The following is a 26,199-nucleotide window of genomic DNA, read 5'->3' as shown; positions in this document are numbered from 1 at the left end:
GAGGATGGAGAAAGAAATCCCCATACCTAGAATTTCTTACTCCAATTGGGACACCCCAACCTCCCTAACAGCGGAGCCTTTTTTTCTCTCAGGCATTGCCTTAAAACACTCAGAAATAGGGCCCTCCATACAAAATGCTTAATTAATGTTGCTGATGAATTAAAAAAATGACAGCCTAGATCTCTTCTCCTTCCTGCCAGCTGTCCTTGTCTTTTTTCCCTTTCTTCCCTGTCTGCCTGCCTTAGAGATTCTCCCCTGTATTCTCTCAGGCTTTGATCACTGGAGAAGGCATGGGAACAGAGTAAAGGGGTCCCCAAACTCTCCCAGCCCAAGGGGAGAGCAAGGGGCAAGCTCTAGGAATACCTGCTTGGCACTGCGTTCAAACACCACGTATTGCTGGCACTGGTCTAATCGCCGCTTCTTCAAGGTCCAGAAATGTAGTACTCGGTTCTCCCTCTGAAGGAGCTCGCTCAAGATGGCTGTAGGAAAGAGCAGAGGGGTCATGGCCAAACCCAAACTACCGTTTTATCATTTTCCCAGTGGCCAGAGAATCCAGTCCACCAAAGAACCCTCCTGCTAAGGGCCCGACACGGGGAAGAGCAGACAGGCAGCATAGAACAGTGCATTGGGAAGAAACCAAAACCAAACCAAACCAAACCAAAAAACCCGCCTGATTAGGGGCCAGAGGGTCTGGGCTAGAACCCTAGTTCTGCTCCTTTCTATCCTTGTGTCTCTGGGCAACACGAAACAACAAAACGAAAGGATCTCTAAGGCCTCTTCTAGCTATAAATACTGAGATCCCAAGAAAACAGAGCTTGGGGACTTGAGGGGGTAAGAGGGGAATGCCAGAGAATGGGGCTCGAACTTCTAGGTGAAAGTCTTATGTGTGTGTGTGTGTGTGTGTGTGTGTGTGTGTGTGTGATGTGTGTAATAAACAGATATAGGAGTTTTTACAAATAGAATTTTATATATTTGTATAATATATGAAAATATATAAAATATCCACATTTAATGTTTTAATATGATATTATTTATTTTATTAACCAATATTATTATAATTTGGTTAATGTTAATTTGATATCATAATTAATGATATATAATGGCACATTATATATTTATATATAAAAGTAGCTATAGATGTGTATATATATATATATAGTAACTTTTTGTTGGGGGAGGGGGCAGCTAGTGGCCCAGTGGATAGAGCACCAGGTCTGGAGTCAGGAAGGCTCATCTTTCTGAGTTCAAATCTGGCCTCTGATTACCCATGTGACCTAGGGCAAGTCCCTTAACCATTGTTTGCCTCTATTTCTTTGTCTGCAAAATAAACTAGAGAAGGAAAAGGCAAAAAACGCCAGTATCTTTGCCAAGAAATCTCCAAATGGGTTGCAGAGAGTCAGACATGATTGAAAAACAACTTTTTGTACGGAAGGGTAATATATTTTTGGCAACTATGTTAGATAATCAGTATTTTCCAAGAGTAAGTGATTTCCTGTTTCAAGGATCACAGATCTGTAAGTGGAAGGGAACTCAGAGGCCATCAGGTCCAATCTCTTCAATTTTATAGATAAGAAAACTGAGGACCAGGAGATGAGGCCATAAGATCATAGATTTAAAGTTACCAGGGATCTCAGAGGCCATCTTGGGCAGCCTTCTCATTTTACAGGTGAGGAAACTGAGGCTGAGAGAGGTCCAATAACTTACCCAAAATCACACCAGTATTATCAGTGTTAGGATTTGAACTCAGGTTCTCTGAGTCCAGAGGAATTGCTCTTGTCCTCTTTCTACTTAAGATGTAATTTCCTCAATTTCGTTGACAAGAATTTGATAAAGAAGAGGTTGGATTAGATTTTCTCCAACTTCCCTTCTAGCTAGGTCTGGGTCTTAGTTTTATAGTCATAGCTCTAGAGTTAGAAGGGATCTCAGAGACCATCACAGATACTCCCTTCCCTACCTACCTATCCCACCCAAGCTACTTTATAAATGAGAAATCTGAGGCTCAAAGATGTTAAGAAAATTACCCATGGTAATGCAAGTTATAAGTATCAAAGGGGAGAATTTAATCTAGGTTTTCTAACTTTTGAGTCAATGTTCTTCTTACTCTACTAGTTGTTTTATCTGCAAAATGAGGGGTTTTGGCCAGATAATGATAATAATTTATTTACTGTTTTAAGGAATTTAAAGTGCTTTACAAATTGTATCTCATTTTATCCTCACAACAACTTTGAGAGGGGAGTCCTTTTAATATCCTTATTTTTCACATGAGGCAACTGAGGCAGAGGTTAAGTGACTTGCCCAGGGTCACACACTTGGTAAACATTTGAGATTGGATTTGAACTCAGGTTATCCTGACTCTATGTACTCTATATACTGTACCACATAACTGCCTCTGATAGACTCTTAAGTTTCCTTCAGGTGTGGTCCTTTATAAAGATCCAAAGCTCTGGGTTCCCAATATTCAAGGAAGGTGAGAACAGTGATCTGTGGCATGGGCTGGGTTGCATTTCTCTGGTGAGTTCACCATTCCTGCATGCAGTTGGCACTTACTAAATGCTTGTTCCCTTTTCTTCCTTCCATGTCGTTTTTATGAAGCAGTGTAAACAGTTCACTACTTCAGGTGAACCAACATGGTAATTCAACAGATTAATCCTAATACTATTTTCTGTGCCTAATGTTATTGACGTCTGTCTTGCCATTGGACTCTGATGACTGTGAAAGAGAGTGAGACTGATGGCGTTGTGCAATTCTGCCTCACTTAAGTGTACTTCACCCATTCGTCAAGATATCACCCGGTGATGTCATTGGTCCTCTTCGAAACACAGGGCAAACAACAACAATAATGAGGCTGATCTGCTTTGGGCGATGAATGTTGCATGCTGAAGAACAGTCATACAAACCAGTGACTACAATGACTGTATATATTTCTACGGATTCAGTTCTCTCTGTCTCTGTCTGTCTTTCTGTCTATCTCTCCCATTCCACTAGGAGATCCTTGAGGACAAGAACATTGCCCTGCTCCTTAGTCTGGGAGCTTCCTAAGGGCAGGGACACTGCTCCTGCCACTTAGGATCTGAATGACAAGGAACAAGTAACCTAACCTCTCTTAGACTCAGTTTCCTTGCTTATAAAATGGGGAAAATGAGACCTGTAGCACCTACCTCACTGGGTTATTGTGAGGATCATATGAGATAATTTAAGCAAACTGCTTCACACACATTGAAGTGCTGTTCAACTATCAGCTGTTATTATCATCTCTTTTTTCAGTAGAATTCAGATAGGAATGATCCTCAGACGGGTCATTGTTCTCTTTTTTTATAGTTAATATTTTGTGGGCTGTTGCACAAGTGGGTAAAGTGACTGCTTTTCTGTAGTTGAATAAAACTGATGGCAGGTCAGATTGTGCTTTATTAGTTCATCGAAAGCATCCTCAGGATAACTCCAACAGCAGACACTTTCATAGAACCCATGGATGCTGTCCTCTTCTCTTCGGGGTTATTATGATGGTGAACTGTCCTATTAGACTGAGCCCTCTTTGAGGGCAATAGCATTTTCTCCCATTCGTTTTGCAGTTCCTTCAGGCTAGGGACTCTTTTCTCTCTTAATTTAACAGGAGAAAACTGGCTCTGGAATCTGACTATTCAGTTTGAAACCTACGTCTGATACTTATTACCTAATGTGATCTTGGGCAAGTCATTTGAGTTCTTGGGCATGCTTCTCTATACTCATCGTGTCCTTCATATCTTACAGCACAGTAACATTCCATTCCATTCATCCATCACAATTTGCTTAGTCGTTCCCCAATAGATGGGCATCTACTTTGGTTCCGATTCTTAGCTATCACAAAAAATGCTACTCTAATATTTTGGAGTATATGGGGACTTTCTTTTTTATCAATGGCTTCTTTGGGGGTATAAGTCCAACAATAATGTCTCGGACCATATTAAAATGTGGCATGTGGCATCCACAAATCATATACAGTAGTAGATTTATTTATACCATGTGCCATCATTAAAACTTGTCCTCCCAACCCCTAGTCTTGAGTTGGATTCAAATGGATAGATGATTGTTATTTTCTCCACTGTTAAACGAGGAGATATATAATAGCTAATCATTGCTGGACTTGATAATAATAATAATTAAGGTATGGAGCAACTAGGTGGCTCAGTGGATAGATAGCCAGACCCAGAGATGGGAGGTCCTGGGTTCAAATTTAGCCTCAGATATTTCCTAGTTGTGTAGCTCTGGGCAAGTCACTTAACCCCAAATGCTTACCCCTTATGTTGTTCTGCCTTAGAATCAATATTCAATAAGACAAGTAAAGGTTTTTTTTTTTAATAAACTAGCATTTTTTAGCACTTTAAAGTTTGCAAAGTGCTTTACAAATATTCAGTTATCTTGATTTGACAGATGAGGAAACTGGGGTTGAAGTTAGGCGATTTGCCCACGGTCACATAGCTGGATTTGAATTCAAGTTGTCTTGAATTTAGGAAATTAATGACTGACTGACTCACTGACAGACTCCAGGCCCAGTGCCTTCTCCATTGCATCAGCATCCTTTACTTGCACCTGAGTATAGCCTCTGAGATTCTTTGCAGCTCTTGTGATCCTCTCTTTGCTTTCCTGGGCACTCCTCAGCACCCAGCTAAGACCACGCAGAGCATCATGAAATCTTCCGGGTTTTAGTCTTCTTCTCCACTGACAGCTTTCACAGTCAGCAGTCTCCGCCATTGTCCCGAGGAGATGTGGCACCCTCCCCCCCTTCCTGGGAGCTTATCTCCACTTCTCTTCAGCAGAAGGACATGGACAAGGCAATCCTGGGGCACACAGCAGGGGATTCGTGCTCCTCACTACTTAGGCATTGGGAAATTGGACTTGGGTTTTGAGATGGGCTCCAAGCTGAGGGCGGCATTATATAAACCTCCTGCAGGGCTTTGTTCTAGATCACTATATCTAGAAAGAGATCCTGAACAGCAGTGCTGCTGGTGTCATCTCAGGTGAGGGATGCCCAAATCTCTCCCATTTTGAAGCTTTTGCTAGTGACAGCTGTATGGTTATGGAGCCACTCTGCTTTTTATCTTGGTGAACACAAAGATCCTTCCAAAGCAGGTTGTCCACTCTCCCATGCTGCCACGTCACTAATCAGGTACTGCAGAAACTTCTTGAAAATTTAAAAATATTTTTCCCAATAGCATATTATAGCAATTTTTACACACATTAAAAAAACCCTTACCTTCTGTTTAAGAATTAATACTGTGTATTGGTCCAAGGTAGAAGAGCAGTAAAGGCTAGGCATCACTGACTGAGGCAAATTCTTTAAAAATTTTTAAAAATATTTTTCCCAACTATATATATAACAATTTTTATATACTTAAAAAACCTTACCTTTTGTCTTAGAATGAATATTGTATATTGATTCCAAGGCAGAAGAGTGGTAAGAGCTAGGCAATGGGGGTTAAGTGACTTGCCCAGGGTCACACAGCTGGAAAGTGTCTGAGGTCAAATTTGAACCCAGGACCCCCATCTTTGGGCCTGGCTCTCAATCCACTGAGCCACCCAGCTACCCTCTCCCCATATACCAAAATTATAATATCCAAATTATCTCCCTTCCTGGGAAGGTAAGCAATTTGATCTGGGTTGCACACATATGATCTTGTAAAACATATTCCCACATGGGCTGTGTTGTGAGAAAATGGTCTTATGAAAACACACAAATAAAGTGAAAAGTAGTAGCCTTCGATGTGCATTCAGATTCCATCAGTTCTTTCTCTGGAGGGAAATACTGCTGACATGTCTGCAGTGCCACTGGCCCTTCTTCCCTTTCCCATCCTCTAGCTCCCCTCTGCCCTTTGCTCCATCTTGTGACTGCCTGGGGAAAAGCAGGAACAATTCCGGTGACACTCCTTTCCCTGCTCCACATCACCAAGAAAGGACCCTTCAGTGGGGAGGGATCGTCCATTCAACCACATCCCTGATTTCTGCATGCCCAGAGCATGTTCTAGGAAGGGTTAATATCTGGATTAAAAAAAAAAAAACCCTTATCTCGGGTTTTGGAATCAATATCAAGTGTCAGTTCTAAGGCAGAAGAGCAGTAAGAGCCAGGCAATTGCAGTGAAATAACTTGCCCAGGGTCACACAGCTAGGATGTATCTGAAGCCACATTTGAACCCAGGACCTCTTCTCATCTCCAGGTCTGGCTTTCTATCAAGGGAGCCACCTAGCTGCTCCAATATCTGGATTTTAATGTAGCCTAATGGCAGACAGAAAGGGTCTAATGGATAAAGGGCTTTTCTTTAAGCTAGGAAGAATTGAGTTCAAGTCCTCCTGACTGTGGGACCCTGGATAAGTCACTTAACTTCTGAATTTTCCAGGCAACTTTATAGAAGTTGCAGAGAAGGTGCAACTGCATTGCTCTCCAGGCCAGTGAAATCACACTAGTGCCTGGGTAGTAGTAGGCACACTAGTACCTAGCAGTTCACTAATATCAACGGGATCAAAGTCCCTATCCCTGTAAAAGGCTGGATGAATGATAGCTTTTAAAAGGGTTACTTCTGATAAATTAAAAAGTGTTTAATTATTGGAAGAGGCGCTGGTGATAACATAGTTCAAAGCTTGGCTTCTCTCTAGGCATCTCAGGCAGAGGTTGGATGACTAAATGACCTTTGAGCTCTCTTCCAGCGCTAGATCTCTGGTCCTATGGGCAAATAATGAGTAATTCTGTAGGCAGAATTTTGGATTATATAATAACAGGGGCAGGATAGGACAGGGTACAGTGGTGGGCTGGAAGTCAGGAAGACCCATCACTTGGAGTTCAAATCTGTCAGACACTTAGCTGTGTGACCCTGGGCAAGTGGCTTAATGCGGTTTGCCTCAGTTTCCTCATCTGTAAAATAAGGTGGGGAAGGAAATGGCAAACCACTCAAGTATCTCCACCATGAAAAGCCCAAATGAGGCCCCAAGGAGTCAGACACAACTGAAATAATTACATAACAACAATAACATAGTAACAATAACATACATTTTACATAATACTTAATAACTCACAAAGCCCTTAGCATACATCATCTCATTTGAGTCTAGCAATCATGTGAGATCAGCTCTAGGTATTATGTCCTTATTCAAAGGGCTTCATTGCCAGACTCCTGGACCTCCCCAAACCCACTAAGATGTTTTAGCATAGGTAATAAAAACAGCGCAACCATACTCACACCCTAATTTGGAAATCCACATTTAGTAGATTATTCTCCAGTCACATTTAGTCTCTTTTTACTTCCCAATATACCATGAATTTCTGCAAACGAGGAAGGGATCTCCTCCCTTTTTATCTGCCTCCCTCTTTGCATTTCCAACATGGGTAGAATTAGGGATATAAAGAGAAGATCATGTCTTTTTAAAGCTTTGAAACTTAGAAAAGTTCTCCTTTTCTTTGGCTAATCAGATCATCAAAAGCAAAAGAAAATGGGGGCAGCTGGGTAACTCAGTGGGCCCAGAGCCAGGCCTAGAGATGGAAGGTCCTAGGTTCAAATATGACCTCAGACACTTCCCAGCTGTGTGACCCTGGGCAAGTCACTTAACACTCAATGACTAACCCTTACCACTCTTCTGCCTTGGAGCCAATACACAGTATTGATTACAAGACAGAAGGTAAGGGTTTTAATTTTTAAAAAAGGATAGAATGGACAGAAGGAAATGCCAGGATGCAGAACACAAATGTAAAATGTTTATAGCATATTTTTTTAGTAAAACAAAGAAAAACACAACCTTGCTTTCCCTCCCTCTCAAATTTCGGGAGAAGAAGTTTTTACGGTGGTTCTAAACTCTCTTTTAGGGGCAGAGGCAGGGGAAGTAGGGTGAGGATAGGATTACAAGCATTTAGAGGTGAGAAACATTTTGTTATTGTTGTTTCAGTTGTGTCCTGCTTTTTGTGACCTCATTTGAAGTCCTCTTGGCAAAGATACTGGAGTGGTTTATCATTTCCTTCTCCAGCTCATTTTACAGATGAGAAAATTTTGAGGCAAATAGGGGTTAAATGACTTGTCCTTACATAGAAAACAAGTGTCTGAGGCCAGATCTGAACTCAGGTCTTTCTGTCTTCAGGTCTGGTGCTGTATCTACCCAGGAAACTGAGGCTCACAAAAATGTAAGGACTTGTCCATGATCCAACAGCTAGGAAATGTCAAAGGCAGGATTTGATTCCTGCTCTTCTTGATTTCAAGTCATAATTGGCTTCTTAAACCCCGTCCAAATAGAAGATGTCTCAAAACTTAGTCCCAGAAAGGCTGTGATTTGCTCTAAGTCACATAACTGCCTGCCATGTTAATGATAATAATAATTCACACTTAATATAGTACTGGAAGGTTTATCACACACTTTCCTCACAATAAACCTGTGAGGTTCATAGTGACCAGCGATGTTTTGATAAATGTTTAAGGATCAGATTCCCCCCCACCCTTTCCTGCAAAGTCAATGCCAGCCACTTTTAAGTGTGATTTACATTCTTAATATTTTCTCTATTACTCTCTTAAGCCTAGATAATCAACGATGCAATAAACCAAGTCCTGATCTGTAGTATTTCCCCATTCCTGAGATGTAAATGCTTACAATAAAAATCGAACAATTCACTCTTGAGAGCTGACTTGAGCTGCCTCCAGCACACTGATGCGGCCTGAGTGGTGGATGGGAGGGCTGGCACTGACCTTTCACTTGTTGCTCTGGTCCCCGAGTATGGCTGGCCACACTGGGCATGCTGACGTTGTTCCTGTGGATGTACTTCAGAAACACTTCAGCGTTTCTGCGGGCCAGTGTGCAAGCCTGCAAGAGACAAAGAGGATGTGCGGTCCCATCAGTCGTGTGGAAACAGAGACCACTACAAAAAGGGGCTCTCATTCCCCTTCTCCTAAGAGGATGATGGCCTTGCGGTTTATGGAAGTTAGCAGTCCCTGGAGCCACTCCAAATACAAGGGAAATCTTGCTGCTCTGAGGCAGCGGGCTGAACAAGATGATTTTTGAGGTCACTTCAGGTTAGAAGATAAGACAAGCTCTATCTTTTTCTTTTCATCTAGCAACAGCTTTGGTGCCTTCCTCTTAACTCCTTTAAATGAACAATGTCATCTTTTTACTTCATCTTTATTTTTCCCAATTACATGGAAACAAAAATTTTAACATTTAAAATTTTTTGAGTTCTAAATTCTCTTTCCCTCTTCTTCCCTCCTTCCTCCTTGAGAAGGCAAGCAATTTGATATAGATTATACATATAGTCATGCAAAACATTTCGATATTAGCCATAACAATATGCTCTTTTAAATTTATTTTATTATTATTTTTAAAACCCTTGGGGGGAGGAAAAGAAAATGATCTTTGTCTCTAATGAGTAATGTTTGGAAATGATCAAATAAAATATTGTTAAAAAAAAAACCCTTACTTACTATCTTGGAATCAATATTGTGTATTGGTTCCAAGGCAGAAGACTGGTCTGAGCTAGGAAATGGAGGTTAAGTGACTTGCCCAGGGTCACACAGGTAGGAAGTGTTGGAGGTCAGAATTGAACCCAGGACCTCTAATCACTAAACCTGGCTCTCAATCCACTGAGCCACCCAGCTGCCCCCAAGTAACTAACTTTTTGAGGAAAAAACCTGCTCCCAAAGTCTTGATCTATATTGGGACTGGCAAGATCATTAGAATAAAGAATTCCTGATTTGGGAACTCCCTCTAATATACAGATCAATAATTTGGCTACAGCTCACAGTTAGCATTGTTCCTGATCACTAAGGTGAGGATTATCCGTTTCAAATGTTCATTATTAAGCCTGGCTTCTCCACTTCTGCCAGAATATTTTTCCAATACCAGCTAGCCAGCAGGAGGTCAAGGAATATAAACTCATTTTAATATCAGCCTGATTTAAACATAATTAGGAAAGTAAATCTGGCGAAGGAAAATGAGTAGCACACACATTGCAAATCCATATAGAAATGATTTTTATAGTCATCCACCATGTTGGATTATCTCTACTTTAAACTCATTACATTCCCTCACATTTATCTAGCTCTTTTTATATCACTTCTCTCCTTTTATCCTCCTAGTCACTGTAGGTGGCAGAAAGAATAACAGATTGTTCTCTCCAATATGTAGATGGAGAATGTGAGGCTCAGGCAAGGAAGTGACAAAACGAGTGGGGAGCATATTGTTTTTCACTTTCTTTCTTTTTCTTTTTTTTGGCAACATGGCTAATATAGAAATATGTTTTACATGACTTCACATATATAATAGGAATCATATTGCTTGCTTTCTTAATGGGTGGGTGGACGAGCTGGGGAGGAGAGAATTTGGAACTCAAAATTTAAAAAGCAAATTTTTAAATTTTTAAATAAAAAAATGAAGGGAAATCCAGGTGCTCTGACTTTCAACCCCAGAGAGCACTACCTTACACAAAAATCCTGCAGTTCTGCAAGTTTTCTTACTATTATTCAGCTGGACTGATCACAAGCAGGCTGCTTGATATCCAGTAGCTGAAGAAGAAAGAATGTGGTAAAAGAAGAGTTGAAAGGTACACCAAGGTGTGCTAAGGGTTTGAGAAGGAAATGCACTCTGCCCTTCCCCAAATATGAGGTTCCTAGCTTCCTAGCTTCTCCTTCCTTCCTCCCTCCTCCTATTCTTTCTCCTCCTCCTCCTCCTCTTTCTCCTCCTGTTTTCTCTTCCTCTCTTCTCCCTCTCTCCCTCCTTTTCTCTCTCCTTCCCCCCTCTCTCTGTCTCCCTCCCCTCCCATCTCTCTCTCTCTCTTTGTCTCTCTCTCTGTCTCTCTCTCTGTCTCTGTCTCTCTGTCTCTCTGTCTCTGTCTCTCTCCCTCTCCTTCTCCCCTTCCTTCCTCCCCACATCCATATATAATAAGGAATATTTCTTTTTTCTTTTTTCTCAATGACATGTAAAAGCAAATTTTAACATTTGTTTTTTATAATTCCCCAAATTCCTTCCTTCCATCTTCCCTTCCCCTTCCCTGAGATGGCAAGCACTTCAATATAAATTATACATGTGCAGTCAAGTAAAACACATTTCCATATTAGTCGTGTTGCAAGAAAGAACACTGAACAAAAAAAAGAAAAAGAAGATTTTAAAAAAGTATGCTTCAACTCCATCAGCTCTTTCTCTGAAGGTGGGAAGCATTTTTCTTCACAAGTCTTTCAAAATTGTCGTGGATCACTGTACGTACGGCTGAGAATAGTTAAGTCATTCACAGTTGATCATTGTACAAATATTGCTGATACTGTGCACAGTGTTTACCTGGCTCTGCTTGAGCTTTCTTTAATAACCCATTATCTCCAATCCTTCTTTTACCCAAATGCAGGAACTGATTTACATTTCAGGCTCATGTCCTCTTCTCTGGGTGATGATATCCTTGGGATATTAACATCTCCTCTTCTTTGTCAGACACCGCTCCTTTCTAGACACTTCCATTCTATTTCCATTCCTGATGAGCTTAGTTGGATCTCAGAATTCAGACCATAGATCCACTGAACCTATTCTAAAGGACTAATGATTTTGTTGCTGTTTGGCCATTCGGTCCTGTTTGACTCTTCATGACCCCATGGGCTGTGTCCATGTGGTTTTCTTGGCAAAGATATTAGACTGGTTTACCACTTGCTTTTCTCCCCATTTTATAGAAGAGGAACTGAAGCAAATAAGAATTAAGTGACTTGCCTCATGTCATCCAACTAATTAGTGGCTGAGTCTGGGTTTGAACTCAGATCTTTCTGATTCCAGGGCTGCTGTTCTACCCATTGCACCACAGGGCTAAAGCCTCCTGGTTCTTCTGGCCTTTCACCATGAGGAGGCTCTCCTATTCATTCTACTGACCATTTTTTGAAAATCCTTACCTCCCATCTTAGAATCAATACTGTGTGACCCTGGGCAAGTCACTTAACCCCCATTTGCCTAGTCCTTAACTCTCTTGTGCCTTGGAACCAATACGCAGTATTAATTCTAACATGGAAGGTAAAAGTTTTTTTAAAAAGTCAAGGGAATCCAGGGAGGAATAGGGAGATGTAAATGAACAAATGAAGCCATTTTATGCTCTATATGTTCATTTATCATCCAATCCTGGCTGCTGTAGGGAGGGTTCTCACCACTGACTTAAGAATACAAAGGCTAAAATGCATCAGATCAGAGCAATTTGGCTTTTCCTTCTTAAGAAAGAATATTTCCTTTTTATAGAATGTGGAAGCAGAATATGATATCTCTGTTTAAATTATGTAGCTGAAATTTAAATGCTATATTCTGGCATATTTATATAAATATAATCTGTTTAATAATAATAAATATAATCATAAGTTATTTAATAGAACAATTTCTATTCAACTCTGATCAATTAGAGGTGGGTGACAAGGGGGACAGTAGTATGGGGGTGAAAATGCCAGATAAGAAGGGGGAGTCCCCTCAAACAAAATGTTAGCCAAAAATCCCAGACAGGTAGGAAAAAACTAATTCTTGAGAAGGTCAGTGACATCACCTTACTGATTTTTTCTTTTTTCTTTTTTTTGGCCTTCTATAACTTGTGAGAAAAAGGTACTTGGCAGTAAAAATGGGAACATTGGGGAAGTTGTTTTTTTTTTTAAAACTGTTGCCTCCTTCTAAGACAAAAGAGTGGCAAGGGCTAAGCAAGTGGAGTTAAGTGACTTGTTCAGGGTCATATGGATAGGAAGTATCCAAAGCCAGGCTCGAACCCAAGTCCTCCCAGTTCCGGGCCTGATTCTCTATATCCACTGTGTTACCCAGCTACCTCAACTTTTAGGAAGTTGTAAGCAGGTTATTAGGGGTTCCTCAGTAGTGAGTGACTCAAAAACTGGAAATAAGTTGCTTAGAAGGACTTTCAGCACAAAATTATTCTTAGGTCTTCATTCTGGAAATATGCACACACCATATTTTGGTTTTGACCATGCTCAAAGATCCTGGATGAGTTTGTTCTACTTATACTTGAAAGGCAATCCAGGGTTAGATTCATCAGTAATTTATAATGCATAATTATTTGTGAAAAAGCACCCACATTTTATATTTCCTTAAATCTTATTCTTTATTGCATAGCATCTATTTATAGGTTGTTTAAATTAATATTGCATAAGTTATTTTTTGCTGTTTTAATAAAGGTTATCATTCTCAAAGACCATGCATAAATGAGCAGAAAATTCTGTTATTTTCTTTGGTTCATTAACCCCACCTATAGAAAGCTTAGCTTCTTCTAGGTCCCACGTTCCACCCAGCAATGGCAAATCCTAATTGCAGGCAAAGTATTCAACTGGAGGAATGATTTTGCAACCCAGACTAAAAAATAGTAATGGCTAACACTGTATTTGAGTTGGTGCATCCTCCGTGTAGAGCTTCCTCCCTAAATTATCATTTGCTACATGAAGCAGTGTAGATGGGAAGCCTTTCCCTGGGGAGAAATGCTTGAAAAATAGAGGATATTCTAAGAGAGTAAGATCTGACCTTGAGGAAAGCCTCCTTTTGCTCCAGATGTTTGCTGATGAGTGGAATGACATGGTCGATCTCCGCCGCTGGCCCCAATTTATCCCGTCCACCACACCAGTCCTCATCTCTCCGGTATTCCTGCTCTAGGCTCTCCAGGACACTGCATACCTAATGGAAGAAGGAGGGGATGGCTGAGGAAACCATTCAATCAATTAATCTCATACTGTTTCAGTCGGGGAGTCAGTACACCCATACAATGACTTTCCATCTTTAAGTATCTTCCCAAGAGTACAAATGGATAAACATTTAACCGAGGCTATTTTTAAAAGGGATACAGTGAAAATGGGACCGGGTGCTGAAAGATGTGAAGAAAGAGAGGAGTAAAGAAGGGCGACCAAGACCAGCTTCCTTTTCACGACTCTGCCCAAGGCCATATCTGCCCCATGACGCTGGACATCTGAGACCGGGCTATGGTTCCCAAACCACTCAATTAGTTTTATCTTTAGAGACAGCTTTTCTCTCTGCAAATGTATACTCCAGTAAAGGAAATCCAGACAGGTCTGTAGGCTTGGAACTTAAGAGAACGTGCTTCATTAAAAACATTTTTAATGTTTAATGAGGTTTAAAAACCTCAGGTCATGCAGGTAGAAAGCCTTAGGTCTGAGCTTGTTACACTTGCTCTGAAGCTAGAATTTCCCATGACCCTAAATATCACCCAGAAACGGTATTTCGGATGGATCACCATGTTAAGGAACAACTCAAATGGATAAGCTTCAATGAAAGTTCACCCTTTTTTAGATTCTCTTTCATAAGTACTCCTCCATTAACTCCACTCAGCAGACAGTTATCTCCATCTCTTTAGAAACATCACAGCACCTGTGTACACACATTTGTGTATGCACACACACACACACAGATCTAGGGTGTATAGTGTTTAACAAATGCTTGCTGAGTTGAATTAAGAGGATACAAATAATATATTTATGGTAAAGTTGGTACAGTCGATACAGTGCTGGCCCTGGAATCAGACTGAATCCTTCCTCAAAACTTACTAGTGGGCAAGTCAATTAATCTCTCTCAGTCCTAGTTTCCTTCTCTGTAAAATGAGTATAATAAAAGTACCTATCTCAGAGGAATGTTGGGAGGATCAGATGAGAAAATACACGTAAATAACTTAGTAAATTACAAAGTGCTATATAAATTTTAGTTAAATTATAGTTGTATGTGCTTTGTCAGTTTCTTCCATATAAATGCCATTATTGTCTCCTTCCTTCCTTCCTTCCTTCCTTCCTTCCTTCCTTCCTTCCTTCCTTCCTTCCTTCCTTCCTTCCTTCCTTCCTTCCTTCCTTCCTTCCTTCCTTCCTTCCTTCCTTCCTTCCTTCCTTCCTTCCTTCCTTCCTTCCTTCCTTCCTTCCTTCCTTCCTTCCCTCTTACCTTCTGACTTAGAATTAATACTGTATATTGGTTCCAAGGCAGAAGGTTGGTAAGAGCTATGCATTGGGGATTAAGTGACACATTTAGGAAGTGTCTGAGGTCAAATTTGAACCCAGGACCTTTAGGTCTTTAGGTCTGACTCTCAATCCAATGAGCCTCCTAACTGCTCTCAATAACAAAACTTTAAAAATAAACTAAAGGGAAAGCATCCTTATATTTGAAAGGTTGTTTAGAAGTCTTCTAGTTGATCTGCCTTCCTCATTTTACAGAATGGAAACCATATGGTGTTATGGCCACATGGGTCATAGAGAGCAAAGGGAGAATTTGAATCGAGATTGTCTGGCTTCCAATTCAGGACTCTCTTCACCTCACTTTGCCGCCCCACTGACTGGGGCGAGCTGTGGACCAGGACCTGGGTGAGGGGTCTAAGAGAGTCAGGCCCCTGCCTTGGGGACAAAGATTGTGGCTTCCACATCCATCCTCCCCACTCACCTGCTCCGATGTTTTATAAAAGGCCACAGAGGCATTGACCAGCTTGAGCCTGTCTTCCATCTTCAGCATGAGCTGCTGCCAGTGCATGGCCACCTTCTCGGCACATTCCCGGATGGCATCGGCATCGTAGTGCCCAGCCTGGAGCAACACCTCTGCCTTCTGCTGCACCTGCAGAGCGCTCTGGTGCGTCTTCTGCAAGGAAGTTGCATGAAAGAGGGACTGGGCATGAGGGGAGGAGAGAGAGGTTCATGGGGATGACCCAGGTATAATATGGGAGAGGGGTGGAGTGAGGTGTGAGCAGGAAGATGCAGAAAAGTTAAACAGTTTTTAAATGACTTTTTTTTCACAATTTGCTACTATATCTACTACTTATATACATTTTTAATATTCCTTACAAAAAGATATTCATTCACAAAATCATAGATTTAGGGATGGAAGGGACTTACTAGTTTCCCAAGTCCAGCCCTTCATTTGACAAATGAGAAAAGGCTCTAGGAAGTTAATTGAATTGCCCCAAGACACCCAAATGGTCAGTGTCCCATTTGAAGCCAGATTCTCGGACTACAGAGACATTGCTCTTTCCACTGGACCACACTGCCTCCTCCCTCCTCCCTTCCTTGAGGAACACTATACAATTATGTGAAAGAATAGCCCAGAGCCCAGAGTCCTGTTCTCTTTGTCGTGCCCTTTTCCATAATGCCATAACAGATTTTCAAAGACATTGTGCTTTCTGGGATAGGAGGGAGACCAAGGAGAGTGTGGGAATCGACTCATACCAGCTTCTGAGAGCCACTTGTTAAATTTTCACCGTATTTATACCTTGGAAATAGGTAAATGTTCCACCATATCAAGGTTTGAATCCTTATTTTGTTTTTTCATTTATTATTTATTGTTTTGAAAGTAATAGAGAAAATGTTAATAGTTCACAGTTAAACGTAAAAGTGAGCCATGTGTACTTTTTTGGGGGGGTGGGGAGGAGGCTCACTGTTACTAATTTCCCAGCACGCCCTTGAGAGGGAGGCATAGAAGCTGTATGTTTCCCTGTCCCTCCACCCTCTCCCCGTCCCCACTCCTTTGCCCTGATTTATTCACTAAGTAAATTTCTCCCCTCCCCTCCAATCCCAAACCAAAGAGATCTTCCCAAGGAAGTCACTGACACAGTCACTGTTCTGGTCAGATCTTTTTAAAAGTACATAACATGGCAACGAAAAGCTGGTGTAACAAAGAGCTCCAACCGAGAACCCATTCATTCCCGGGAATGTTCAGTCCGGTCTAACTCCAGCAGTTTAAAGAATGGGCTCAGTCCAGTACAATTCATTACTGTGGGAGTGGGTCTTTATGTCCATTTCTCTTACACGTTTAAAAGAATAAAGAACAACAAGGGCCATCGGTGTTCTATTGCCCATACTAATGCAGAACAGCAGCAACCTGGACAATTCCAGGAGGTAATAAATCACTTATATTTGCTTTTGAAATGCATTCCAAGTCTTCCCCTTTCACAATGAATTTAGTTTCTTAAAGTGGCTTCACTCAGGTTGTTATTAGAGGAAGAATGGTATAGGGCAAAGCGCACTAGATATAGAGGTCTCGGGTTCCAATTTTTCTCTGATGTTTAGTGCCTCTGTACCTTGAGACAAGTCACTGAATCTCTCTGAACCTTTATTTGTAAAATGGACAGAATAACACTTCCGTTAGCTCTGTCTTAAGGTTATTGTGAGCAAAGAACTGGGGAAACCTTAAAGAACTACAGAAATGAGTTATTTAGGTATTATGGAAATGTAGATAATAAATAAGAGAGGCAGAATTTGAACCCAGATTTGGAGCCCAAGTCTAACACTCTCTTCATTGTACTACGCTTTTTGGACTAGACAAGCTATGAAGACTAACTTTATATTGAGTTCAGTCTTCATTCTCTTAAGAGACACCAGCTTTTAGTGAAAGGGAGACTGCTAAGTGGCTGGATAAACCAACCTAGAATTGAAAATCTGCCATTAAATACTAAAACAGGTATTAACCTGAATATAATATGAATATAAACCTGAAAGTGACTGCATCTCAAGTGAATTAAGAGTCTTATAGAAATGCCCATTCTTTTTTAATGATCACTAGCATTTATAGAATTGTTTTTGTAATTATATGCATAATTATAAATTAATATAATAATAATAATAATATATGGTTTGCAAAACACTTTTACAAATGTTTGATTTTATCCACAGGAAGGAGGTGCAATTATTATCCCCATTTTACGAATGAGGAAATTGAGGGAGACAGAAGTTAAATGGCTCACCCAGGGTCACACAGTAAGTGTCTGAGGCTGAATTTGAACTCAAGTCTTTCTGATTCCCCTTCTGATTTCAGAAGTCTTTTCTGACTCAGTATCCACATTACATTTTCTATTATAATGACATATGTGTTTTGTTATCTCCTTGACTAAAATATGAGCTCTTTGTGAATAAACATCAGTTCCTCCTATATAGGAGGTAGCTAGATGGTGTAGTAGATAATTAGCTGAATATGAAATCAGGAAGAACTGAGTTCAAATCTACCTTGCCTCTGGAATCCTAGACAAGTTTCTTAATAGTTTAGGATTCCCATTTGTAAAAGGGGATAATATTAATACCTATCTCCTGGAATTGTTGTGAGGGAGGATAAAATGTGGGAATATTTGTGAAGCATTTTGTGATCCTTAGATCATATTATAATTGTGGCTTTAAATATTTATTTATATTTCTATTATTGTTGTTGTTATTTCTGTTATACCCCTAGCACCTAGAAGAGTGCTTAGCTGATAGTAGAAATGTAGTCAATACTTTTTTTTTTAACCCTTACCTTCCATCTTAGAATCAGTACTGTGTATTGGTTCCAAGGCAGAAGAGTGGTAAAGGCTAGGCAATGGGACTTGCCCAGGGTCACACAGCTAGGCTTTGTCTGAGGTCATATTTGAACCCAGGACTTCCCATCTCCTGGCCTGGTTTTCTATCTATTGACCCCCCCCCCCCCAGCTTGTAAATGCTTTTTAATTGATCAGTTGATTGATGTTCCTTTGTATCTACCCTAAACCTCATGTTTAACTTCCCTGCTCTAGGGTGCCACAATGATCCTCCACTGTTCTTATATTGTTGTTGTCATTGTTGCTTGGTGGTATCTGACTCTTCATGACCCCATTTGGGGTTTTCTTGGCAAAGATACTGGAGTGGTTTGCTGTTTCCCTCTCCAGCTCATTTTACAGATGAGGAAACTGAGGCAAATAGGGTGAAGTGACTTCTCCATGGTCATACCAGTAAGTGTCTGAGGACAGATTTGAACTCAGGAAGGTAAGTCTTATGATTCCAGTCCTGGCACTTTATTCACTTTTCCACCAAGCTAATTCGGAATTAGTAACTGAATAACACCAACCATCGACTCCACTTCTATTTCCAAACTTCCCAATACAAATGAAGTGATAGAACATCGATTACTGAATCCAAACCAATTTCATTTAATCTGATGTCAGTTGGGCCTCTGGTGCTTGGAAATCCCTCCTGATTAGGGTCCCAAAGTGTGGCTCCAGTTTCTTTCTCCTCTCTCCTCAAGGTTCCAAGCCTAGCCGTGTACATCCTTTTCACTACTGGAAGATGACGTGGCTTCCACTTTATGTTGAAGATAGAGTGAACTCTCTCATGTATGATGGGATAGCAGTCAGTCAGACACCAAGTCTTATTGCTGATGCTTCCCCACTATCTCACATCTATATCTCCTTTCATTTTCCCACTTCTCATCCTTGGTTAGGGTCTTATCACCTCATGACTACAGGAGACGCAACTGGCCAGTCTTCCTCCCTCCCTCCCTCCCTCCCTCCCTCCCTCCCTCCCTCCCTCCCTCCCTCCCTTCCTTCCTTCCTTCCTTCCTTCCTTCCTTCCTTCCTTCCTTCCTTCCTTCCTTCCTTCCTTCCTTCCTTCCTTCCTTCCTTCCTTCCTTCCTTCCTTCCTTCCTTCCTTCCTTCCTTCCTTCCTTCCATCTTAGAATCAATGTTAAGTATTGGCTCCAAGGCAGAAGAGTGATAAGGACTAGGCGACGGAGTTAAGTGACTTTTCCCAAGGTCATATAGCTAGGAAATGTCTAGGGCCAGATTTGAACCCCAGACCTCCCATCTGCAGATCTGGCTCTTTATTCATTGAGCCATCCACTTGTCCTCTATTTGTTTTTCAGAGTCCTGTTCAAGTCCTGTATTTTCTATAAAGTTATCCTTAAAGAGTCTAGCTCTCGTTGCTGGCTCCTTCCCCTGAGCTCTGCTCTTTGTATTCCTCAAGCACATGCTATTTTGTACATTGTTTTGGTATTTATCTTTTTACACACATGTCTTGTGGTTCCCTAACTGGAGATTAAGTCCCTTAAGGGAAGGAATTTTGTCTATTTGTTTCTATTTCTAGGGTCGAGTTTATAGGATGTACCCAATATGGATAATAATAATAATTATCAGCAAATGTTTCCTCTGACTCCACTTCTTACTTATACCTTGGACAACCTGAGTCTCAATTATCTCATCCACAAAACGAGAGGATTAACCTGAATGAACCCTAAAATCCCTTCCAGTTCTGAATCTATGATCTTATGTATGAAACCAGTAAAGCCTGACATTATATATAAAACCAGGAGGCCCTGAACCTTTGTTTAGGAGGCCAGTTTTAGCCTGAGGTCTTCCTGTAATCGTGGACAAAGATGGCTTCAGAGGACTTCATTTCTTCTGCCCAGTGACTTGCTTCAACCCAGTCCTACTCTTCATCTAGGAGCTATTAGGGGCATCCAGGTAGTGCAGTGGCTGGACCTCTGAGTCAGGAAGACTCGAATTCAAATCTGGCCTCAGATACTTAATATTTGTGTTACCCTGGGCAAGCCACTTCTCCCTGTTTGCCTCAGTTTCCTCATTGCAAAATGAGCTGGAAAAGAAAATGTCACTACGCTAGTATCTTTGCCAAGAAAACCCCAAATGGGGTTATGAAGAGTCAAAAGAAGAATGAAACAACCGAATAACAAGAGTCGATGTTGGAACTATTTCCTTCTTTCAGTTTCCAAAAACAGAAAAAGAAAAGACTTGGACCACATATTCCATGGCTTGCTCAACTTTTCACTGTCTTGTTGCATTTATTTATAATTCCTGATCATCTGAGCCATGAGCCTATAATGGGGGCCAGGAATGTTTCTGAATAACACAGCTTCGAAAAACTCATTAGCAGGAGAAATGATAGTTTCTAGGAATGCAGAAAGGGATATCTGAAGCCAACCAGTTGGATTTACTATCCAGCTGCTTTAACTACTGTTCATGTGGTAATGCTTATGTTTAAAAATGCATTAGAGGATTTAAAATAAAAATGAACTTAAAAACTCAGCTGTCTGTGAAAACCTCCCAGGTGAGCTCTGTTCTCTGAAGATACTTCAGGCAGAGCACCTTGGATACTAACAGAATCAGCGAGGCTTGTTCAGTAAATTTAGGACTCCCCTGGGATGCAGTCCCTGGGGAGTTACTCTTGCTGTCCAAGCCCGAGCCACGATAGTGATTCTGGTTTTCTTGAGCATGAGGACAGTGAATGAAGTTGTAAATCCCTTGTGAGATCCCTGACTTTTCTTATGGCAACTGTAGAAGTCAAACCAAATTATCTATCAGTAGTTGTGGCGATTCCCCAATGCTACAATTAAAGTGGGTCAAGCCAACCTGCCTCCCTTAACATAGCTTGAATTTTCAGAAGTATTTTATTTTTTTTCTCTCATGACAGAGAACTTGTTTCAAAGGGATACATGGGGAAAATCAGCCTTAAGTTGGCATACTGACCCTGATAACTCTGCCTGGCCACAAAGGGAAAGAGCCTTTGCCTGCTCCCCTAGGATTTTTCAGGATTCCTTCAATATCTATACTTCAAATCTACCCCAGTGGGATCCCTTGGAGAACAGATTTCCACAATCTAAAATAAGTCATTTTCTCTGAATATCAAGGTATAATAGAGGAAGACCTGGCAGTGATGAGAAGTTGTGTGAATGGAGAAGTACCCAGCGTATCTGTGATGTGGGGACAAGCTACCAAGAAAGCCACACTATATGGAATCTCACCATGGTTCTATTTCCTTACTCACTGGCTATGATTCATGAGGAATGTTTACCGGCAGTCACTTTTTTGAAGAAGATCAGACTCATATTTCCTATATTATATTCCAAAACAGGTTGAGTTCAACACTCAGCCATTTAAAATGTTTTTCTTTCTTCCTTCTCTCATTTGTTCTGAACTAGGACTTTATTTAAATATAGCCCTCATGCCTCGCTTCCTATTCTTCCTTGCTCTCCCCTACTCCAAAGCAATCAACTCAAGTCTCTAGGGGATGGATGAGAAGACACCAATTCCAAGCATTGTTTTAGTCATTAACTCACATCAGAATTCATTCGTACTGGATTTTCAGGGATAGAGTTAGTTTATTTAAAAGTCTTTCTCCCTCAAAATCCAGTTTCGTGGTCTTATGTCACTAATAGCACACTCTTGGAATTTTAATTTTGACCCTATTCTGAAAGGAACTGACACAATGTGTGTGTGTGTGTGTGTGTGTGTGTGTGTGTGTGTGTGTGTGTGTGTGTGTGACTGGTACTAATGCTAGCCCATCTTAGTTACTCAAAGTTCCTCTCCCCACTTCCAATTCCATATTGGCGGAGTTAGAAACCAATCTTACTTTACTAGAAACATATTACGAGAACATGTAACTCAGATGTTTCAAGAATTTCATCCTATCTTACTAATGATATGCATTATAACTTTTGAGACACTTAATCTTCATTTCTGATCAATCTACATTTGGTGGTGACTCCACACATTTTAGCTTTGCATTTCTAAGCTTTCTTCTTTCACTCATGCAGCTAAATTCTGGAAATGTAGCAGAGATAATGGGCATTTCTATAGGCCTCCATTCCCCACAATACACTAGGGAATATTCAATTTAAAAGAAGAATCATTTTGTCATGTGAATGAACTTTAATCTAGCATAGGTATAAGTCTGGAGTTTCATTCCTTAGGTATTCTTAAAGCACTTGAATTTGCTTCTTTAAAAATTCCTGGATGTTGAGAAAGTATAAACCCCAGTTTCACACAAAAAAATGCTTTTCTTCTTTAGGAAACCATCCCAAACATCAGGCAGCTCTGTCTAACATGGACCCAACATGGTGGACACAAGATATATAATGGTGTAGCAGAGATAGGAGTGTTACCTCGATGGCCAGTTGGAACTGTTCATGCTCCCGCTGAAGTTGCTCAGCTTCTGACAGAGAGCTGGCATTGACCAAGCTGGCGTTAAGCATCGACTCCCCATTGCGGATCCAGCCCAGGACCTGGAGAGACAGGAGAAGCACATGTTTTATTAACCTATTACAGATTCCCAGGGAGGCAGTTGCCCTGCCAGATAGTTCAACCACACAGGGCAGGCATCCTACATTGATTTGAGAAATATTTATTAAGTATTTAATGTCTTTATTCTCCATGGTCATGGAAGAAATAATTCAAATGCTCTTCCATTTCTTCCTGTTAAAATCCTATCCATCCTTCAAAACTCAGCTCAGATTTCACTTCCTTCATGAAATCTTAGCTAGTCATCCCAACTGGAAGCTTTCTCTTCTTCCTCTGAACTCAAATAGTACTTTCTTTCTATCTCTTTTATGATATAGTCTACCTTGCATTAAGTTGAAAATGTTGGATCTCTCCTATTAGACAATAAGCTCTTTGAGGGTAGTAGCTGTGTTTTATTTTTTTTAAATCCTCAGCACAATACCCTGCAGGGAGTAAATGCTCAATAAATGTTGAATTCTGTTAATCTAACCTTTAATGTTTAGTATTTCCAATATGATAATTAATTGGGGATTTTTAATTTGTTCTTTTTTACTTTTAAAAACTGAATACCCAATTCACTGAACTGTTCATCTATTTTACAGATACAAGCATTTAGAGATATAAATTTTCCTCTAATCACTGCTTTTGCTATATGGTTTTTAGCATGTGGTCTCATTACTATAATTTTCTTCAATAAAATTATTTATTGTTCCTATGGCTTGTTCTTTAAGTCATTCATTCTTTAAGATTAAGCTATTTAGTTTCCAATTAATTTTTATTCTGTGTTTCCATGGTCTCTTTTTCATGGCCTCTTATTAAATATAATTTTTATTGCATAATGGTCTGAAAAAGATATACTACTGCACCATAAGAAATGACAAACGAGTTAATTTTGGAGAAAGATGGAAAGACCAACATGAAATTATTAGGAGTGGAATAAGCAGAATCAAGAGAACATTATATCTGGTCTGAGATGCTACCTAGCTGTGTGACCCTGGGCAAGTCACTTAACTCCCATTGCCTATCTCTTATTGCTCTTTTTTCTTACCACTAGTATATAGTATTGAGTCTAAGACAGAAGATAAGGAATTGTTTTTAAAGAGGGAACATTATATATAGTGACAGATATATTGTTTGAAGAATGCTCGTGTATGTCCACCTCCAGAGAAAGAACTGATAAACAGAAATAAGTAAGACATAATTATGTATATATATATATATATATATATATTTTTTTTTTGGTCAAATGATGCCTTCTCTAATGAGGGGAGGGGGGAGAGGGAGGGAGTTAACTGAATATTTTAATGTAACAAACAAATAGATAAATTAAAAGAATAAATGTTCAGTTCGTGTCTTCATTCTTCTCAATATTGGACTGAAATAAAATCTATCCATTTCTCTCTGGGCCTTATAGGAGGAGTAGGGTACGAGGAATAGAAGAGTAATTAGGAGCTTTAGAAATATATTGGTTCAGGCTTCTTAACAAGGACTTTTCTCCCTTCATCTTTTTGAGGTGCAGGATTAGAAGTCATCTTTCTCCCTCAGACCCCCTCGTAAGCCTCAAAATTTCTCTAAGGGTGGACAAAATGACCAAAGCCACACTGTGTGAGAGCATCATCAGCCTAGCTAATCGGTATGCTGGCTACGTGACTAAGAGTAAATCCAAGCCTCAGTGTCCTCATCTTCTAAAGGAGGACAGTCTTTTCACCACTTACCTCATGATGCTGTTGGGAGGAAAGAAGTCCATAAACTGTAAATGCTACTTAGAAATGATGTAACTCCAACCCCACTGAAGCCATCCAATTAGGCTAGAGATGTTACTCTGATTGATATGGCAGAAAGTGGGACGAGACGCCATTAGTTCCAGAAAATAAAACCTCACATTGCGTGTATGAAGTTCTCAGGACCATTACTGTACCCTCCTAAAGCTGGCTGGCAGTGTCTAATTATCTTGATATGGTGTATACAAGCGTGGGGGGCATGCACACACGTAACGGCAAGCTCGATTCACAGATGAGGTTCTCACTTTTACTGCTTCATCTCTTTGGGAAACATGGCTGATAATTTATGATTTGGAAATATATATGTGCTACCCGACAGGCTGGACTACACATTGCTTGGTTCACTGATTCATTCATCTACCTTCAAGAAATATTCTCTCCATATGCATCACTGGGATAATCTGTCTTCCTCTGGGCAGAGGAAATTAGTTGAAAGAGGAAAGAAGCCAAGGAAGTCTGGGCAAGACAGTTAAGCCTTCAGGTGGAGGGTGCAATGCCACCAGGCAGAATGGTCTCCATTTATTAGCTTTCCCATTTAGAAGCAGATCTTTGACCCTAACAATAACATTTATTAAAGCTGTTAAAATATTTTAAAAGGATATGGAATGGCAAAATAAGAGAAAGAGACCCAAATGTCTACATCTGCCATCACATCCTCTCATGTCTTTGTTAGTTTCCATTTTTCAATTGCTCTTATTAAGGAACTAAAGGACTCAGGACACAGCATGCTCTAATGGATAGAGCAAAGGATTCAGTGTCAGAAAGACCTGGGTTTGAATCCTACCTCAAACACTTACTTCCCTGTGTGACCCTGGGCAAACCACTTGGATTCTTTTTACCTGTTTCCTTATCTATATAATAAAACAGCTACAGTATAATTGTGATGTATCTAGGTGGCACCATGGATAGAATTAATGCCATTTCTTTCTCCAGCCCATTTTACAGATAAGGAAACTGAAGCAAAGAGGGTTAAGTGATTTGCCCAGGATGACACAGTTAGACATTGCCTGAGATCAACTTTGAACTCAGGAAGATGGGTCTTCCTGGCTCAAAGCAAACTACTCTAGTATTTTTGCCAAGAAAACCCCAAATGAGGTCATTAAAAGTTGGACACAACTGAACAACAACAATCTTCAAGGTCCTTCTCAACTGTAAGATTCTATGTTTGTTTCATACTTCTCAAGATAAACTCTCTAATAGGATTATGATGTTGCTAACTATCTCTATAAGTTAGATGTCTTTACATATGATTAGAGAAGCTGGTAACAAGTAAACAAGAAACACCACTTTCCCCTTCTAGCCAAGACTTCATGGCTTCAAGTATCAGTTTGACTAACATACCCTGCCAGCCCTCACTCCCAGCAATAAAAAGGAGTATAGACATCCAAGTAGGAACAGGTAACAAATAGAAAAACAATTCTTTAGACATTGAGGATCAGAAGAGAATTACAAGTGTAGAAAAAGAACCTAACCTGCAATTTGGGGTCCTGGGGCAATCAACAAACCAATAAAGCCATGAATTGACAAGTATTTATTAATACTGTGTACCAGACTCTGTTTTACATTTGGGATATATACACAATAACTAGCATTGTTTGGGGTGAGGGAAGAGCAGTTTGAAAGACATCCTGGTCACATAGTAGAATTGCTCTCTCAAATCAATTTTGTAATTCATAGGATCAAAGATCTACAGATGGAATT

General features: G+C 40.3%; 1 protein-coding gene across 9 annotated transcripts in view; it reads right to left on the bottom strand.

The window, feature by feature from the left end:
• The window catches only part of KALRN (kalirin RhoGEF kinase), a 1,009,634-nt gene that overhangs the window by 363,688 nt on the left and 619,747 nt on the right, over positions 1-26,199 (bottom strand). For 5 of the 9 annotated variants that reach the window (XM_056793564.1, XM_056793558.1, XM_056793560.1 and 2 more), the window contains 5 exons: positions 22,603-22,722; positions 15,379-15,570; positions 13,471-13,620; positions 8,694-8,808; positions 364-479 (listed from right to left, as the gene is read on the bottom strand). In XM_056793564.1, coding sequence (XP_056649542.1) covers positions 364-479; positions 8,694-8,808; positions 13,471-13,620; positions 15,379-15,570; positions 22,603-22,722 — 693 coding nt within the window. Of the gene's footprint in view, positions 1-363; positions 480-8,693; positions 8,809-13,470; positions 13,621-15,378; positions 15,598-22,602; positions 22,723-26,199 lie in introns of all 9 variants that reach the window. The other 4 variants (XM_056793562.1, XM_056793561.1, XM_056793559.1 and 1 more) reach the window with 1 other exon arrangement.

Source organism: Monodelphis domestica, chromosome 4 (genome assembly GCF_027887165.1).
Source record: "Monodelphis domestica isolate mMonDom1 chromosome 4, mMonDom1.pri, whole genome shotgun sequence".
NCBI lineage: Eukaryota > Metazoa > Chordata > Mammalia > Didelphimorphia > Didelphidae > Monodelphis > Monodelphis domestica.
Note: the sequence above shows the minus strand (reverse complement) of the source record. Positions and strands in the feature narration are given on the sequence as shown.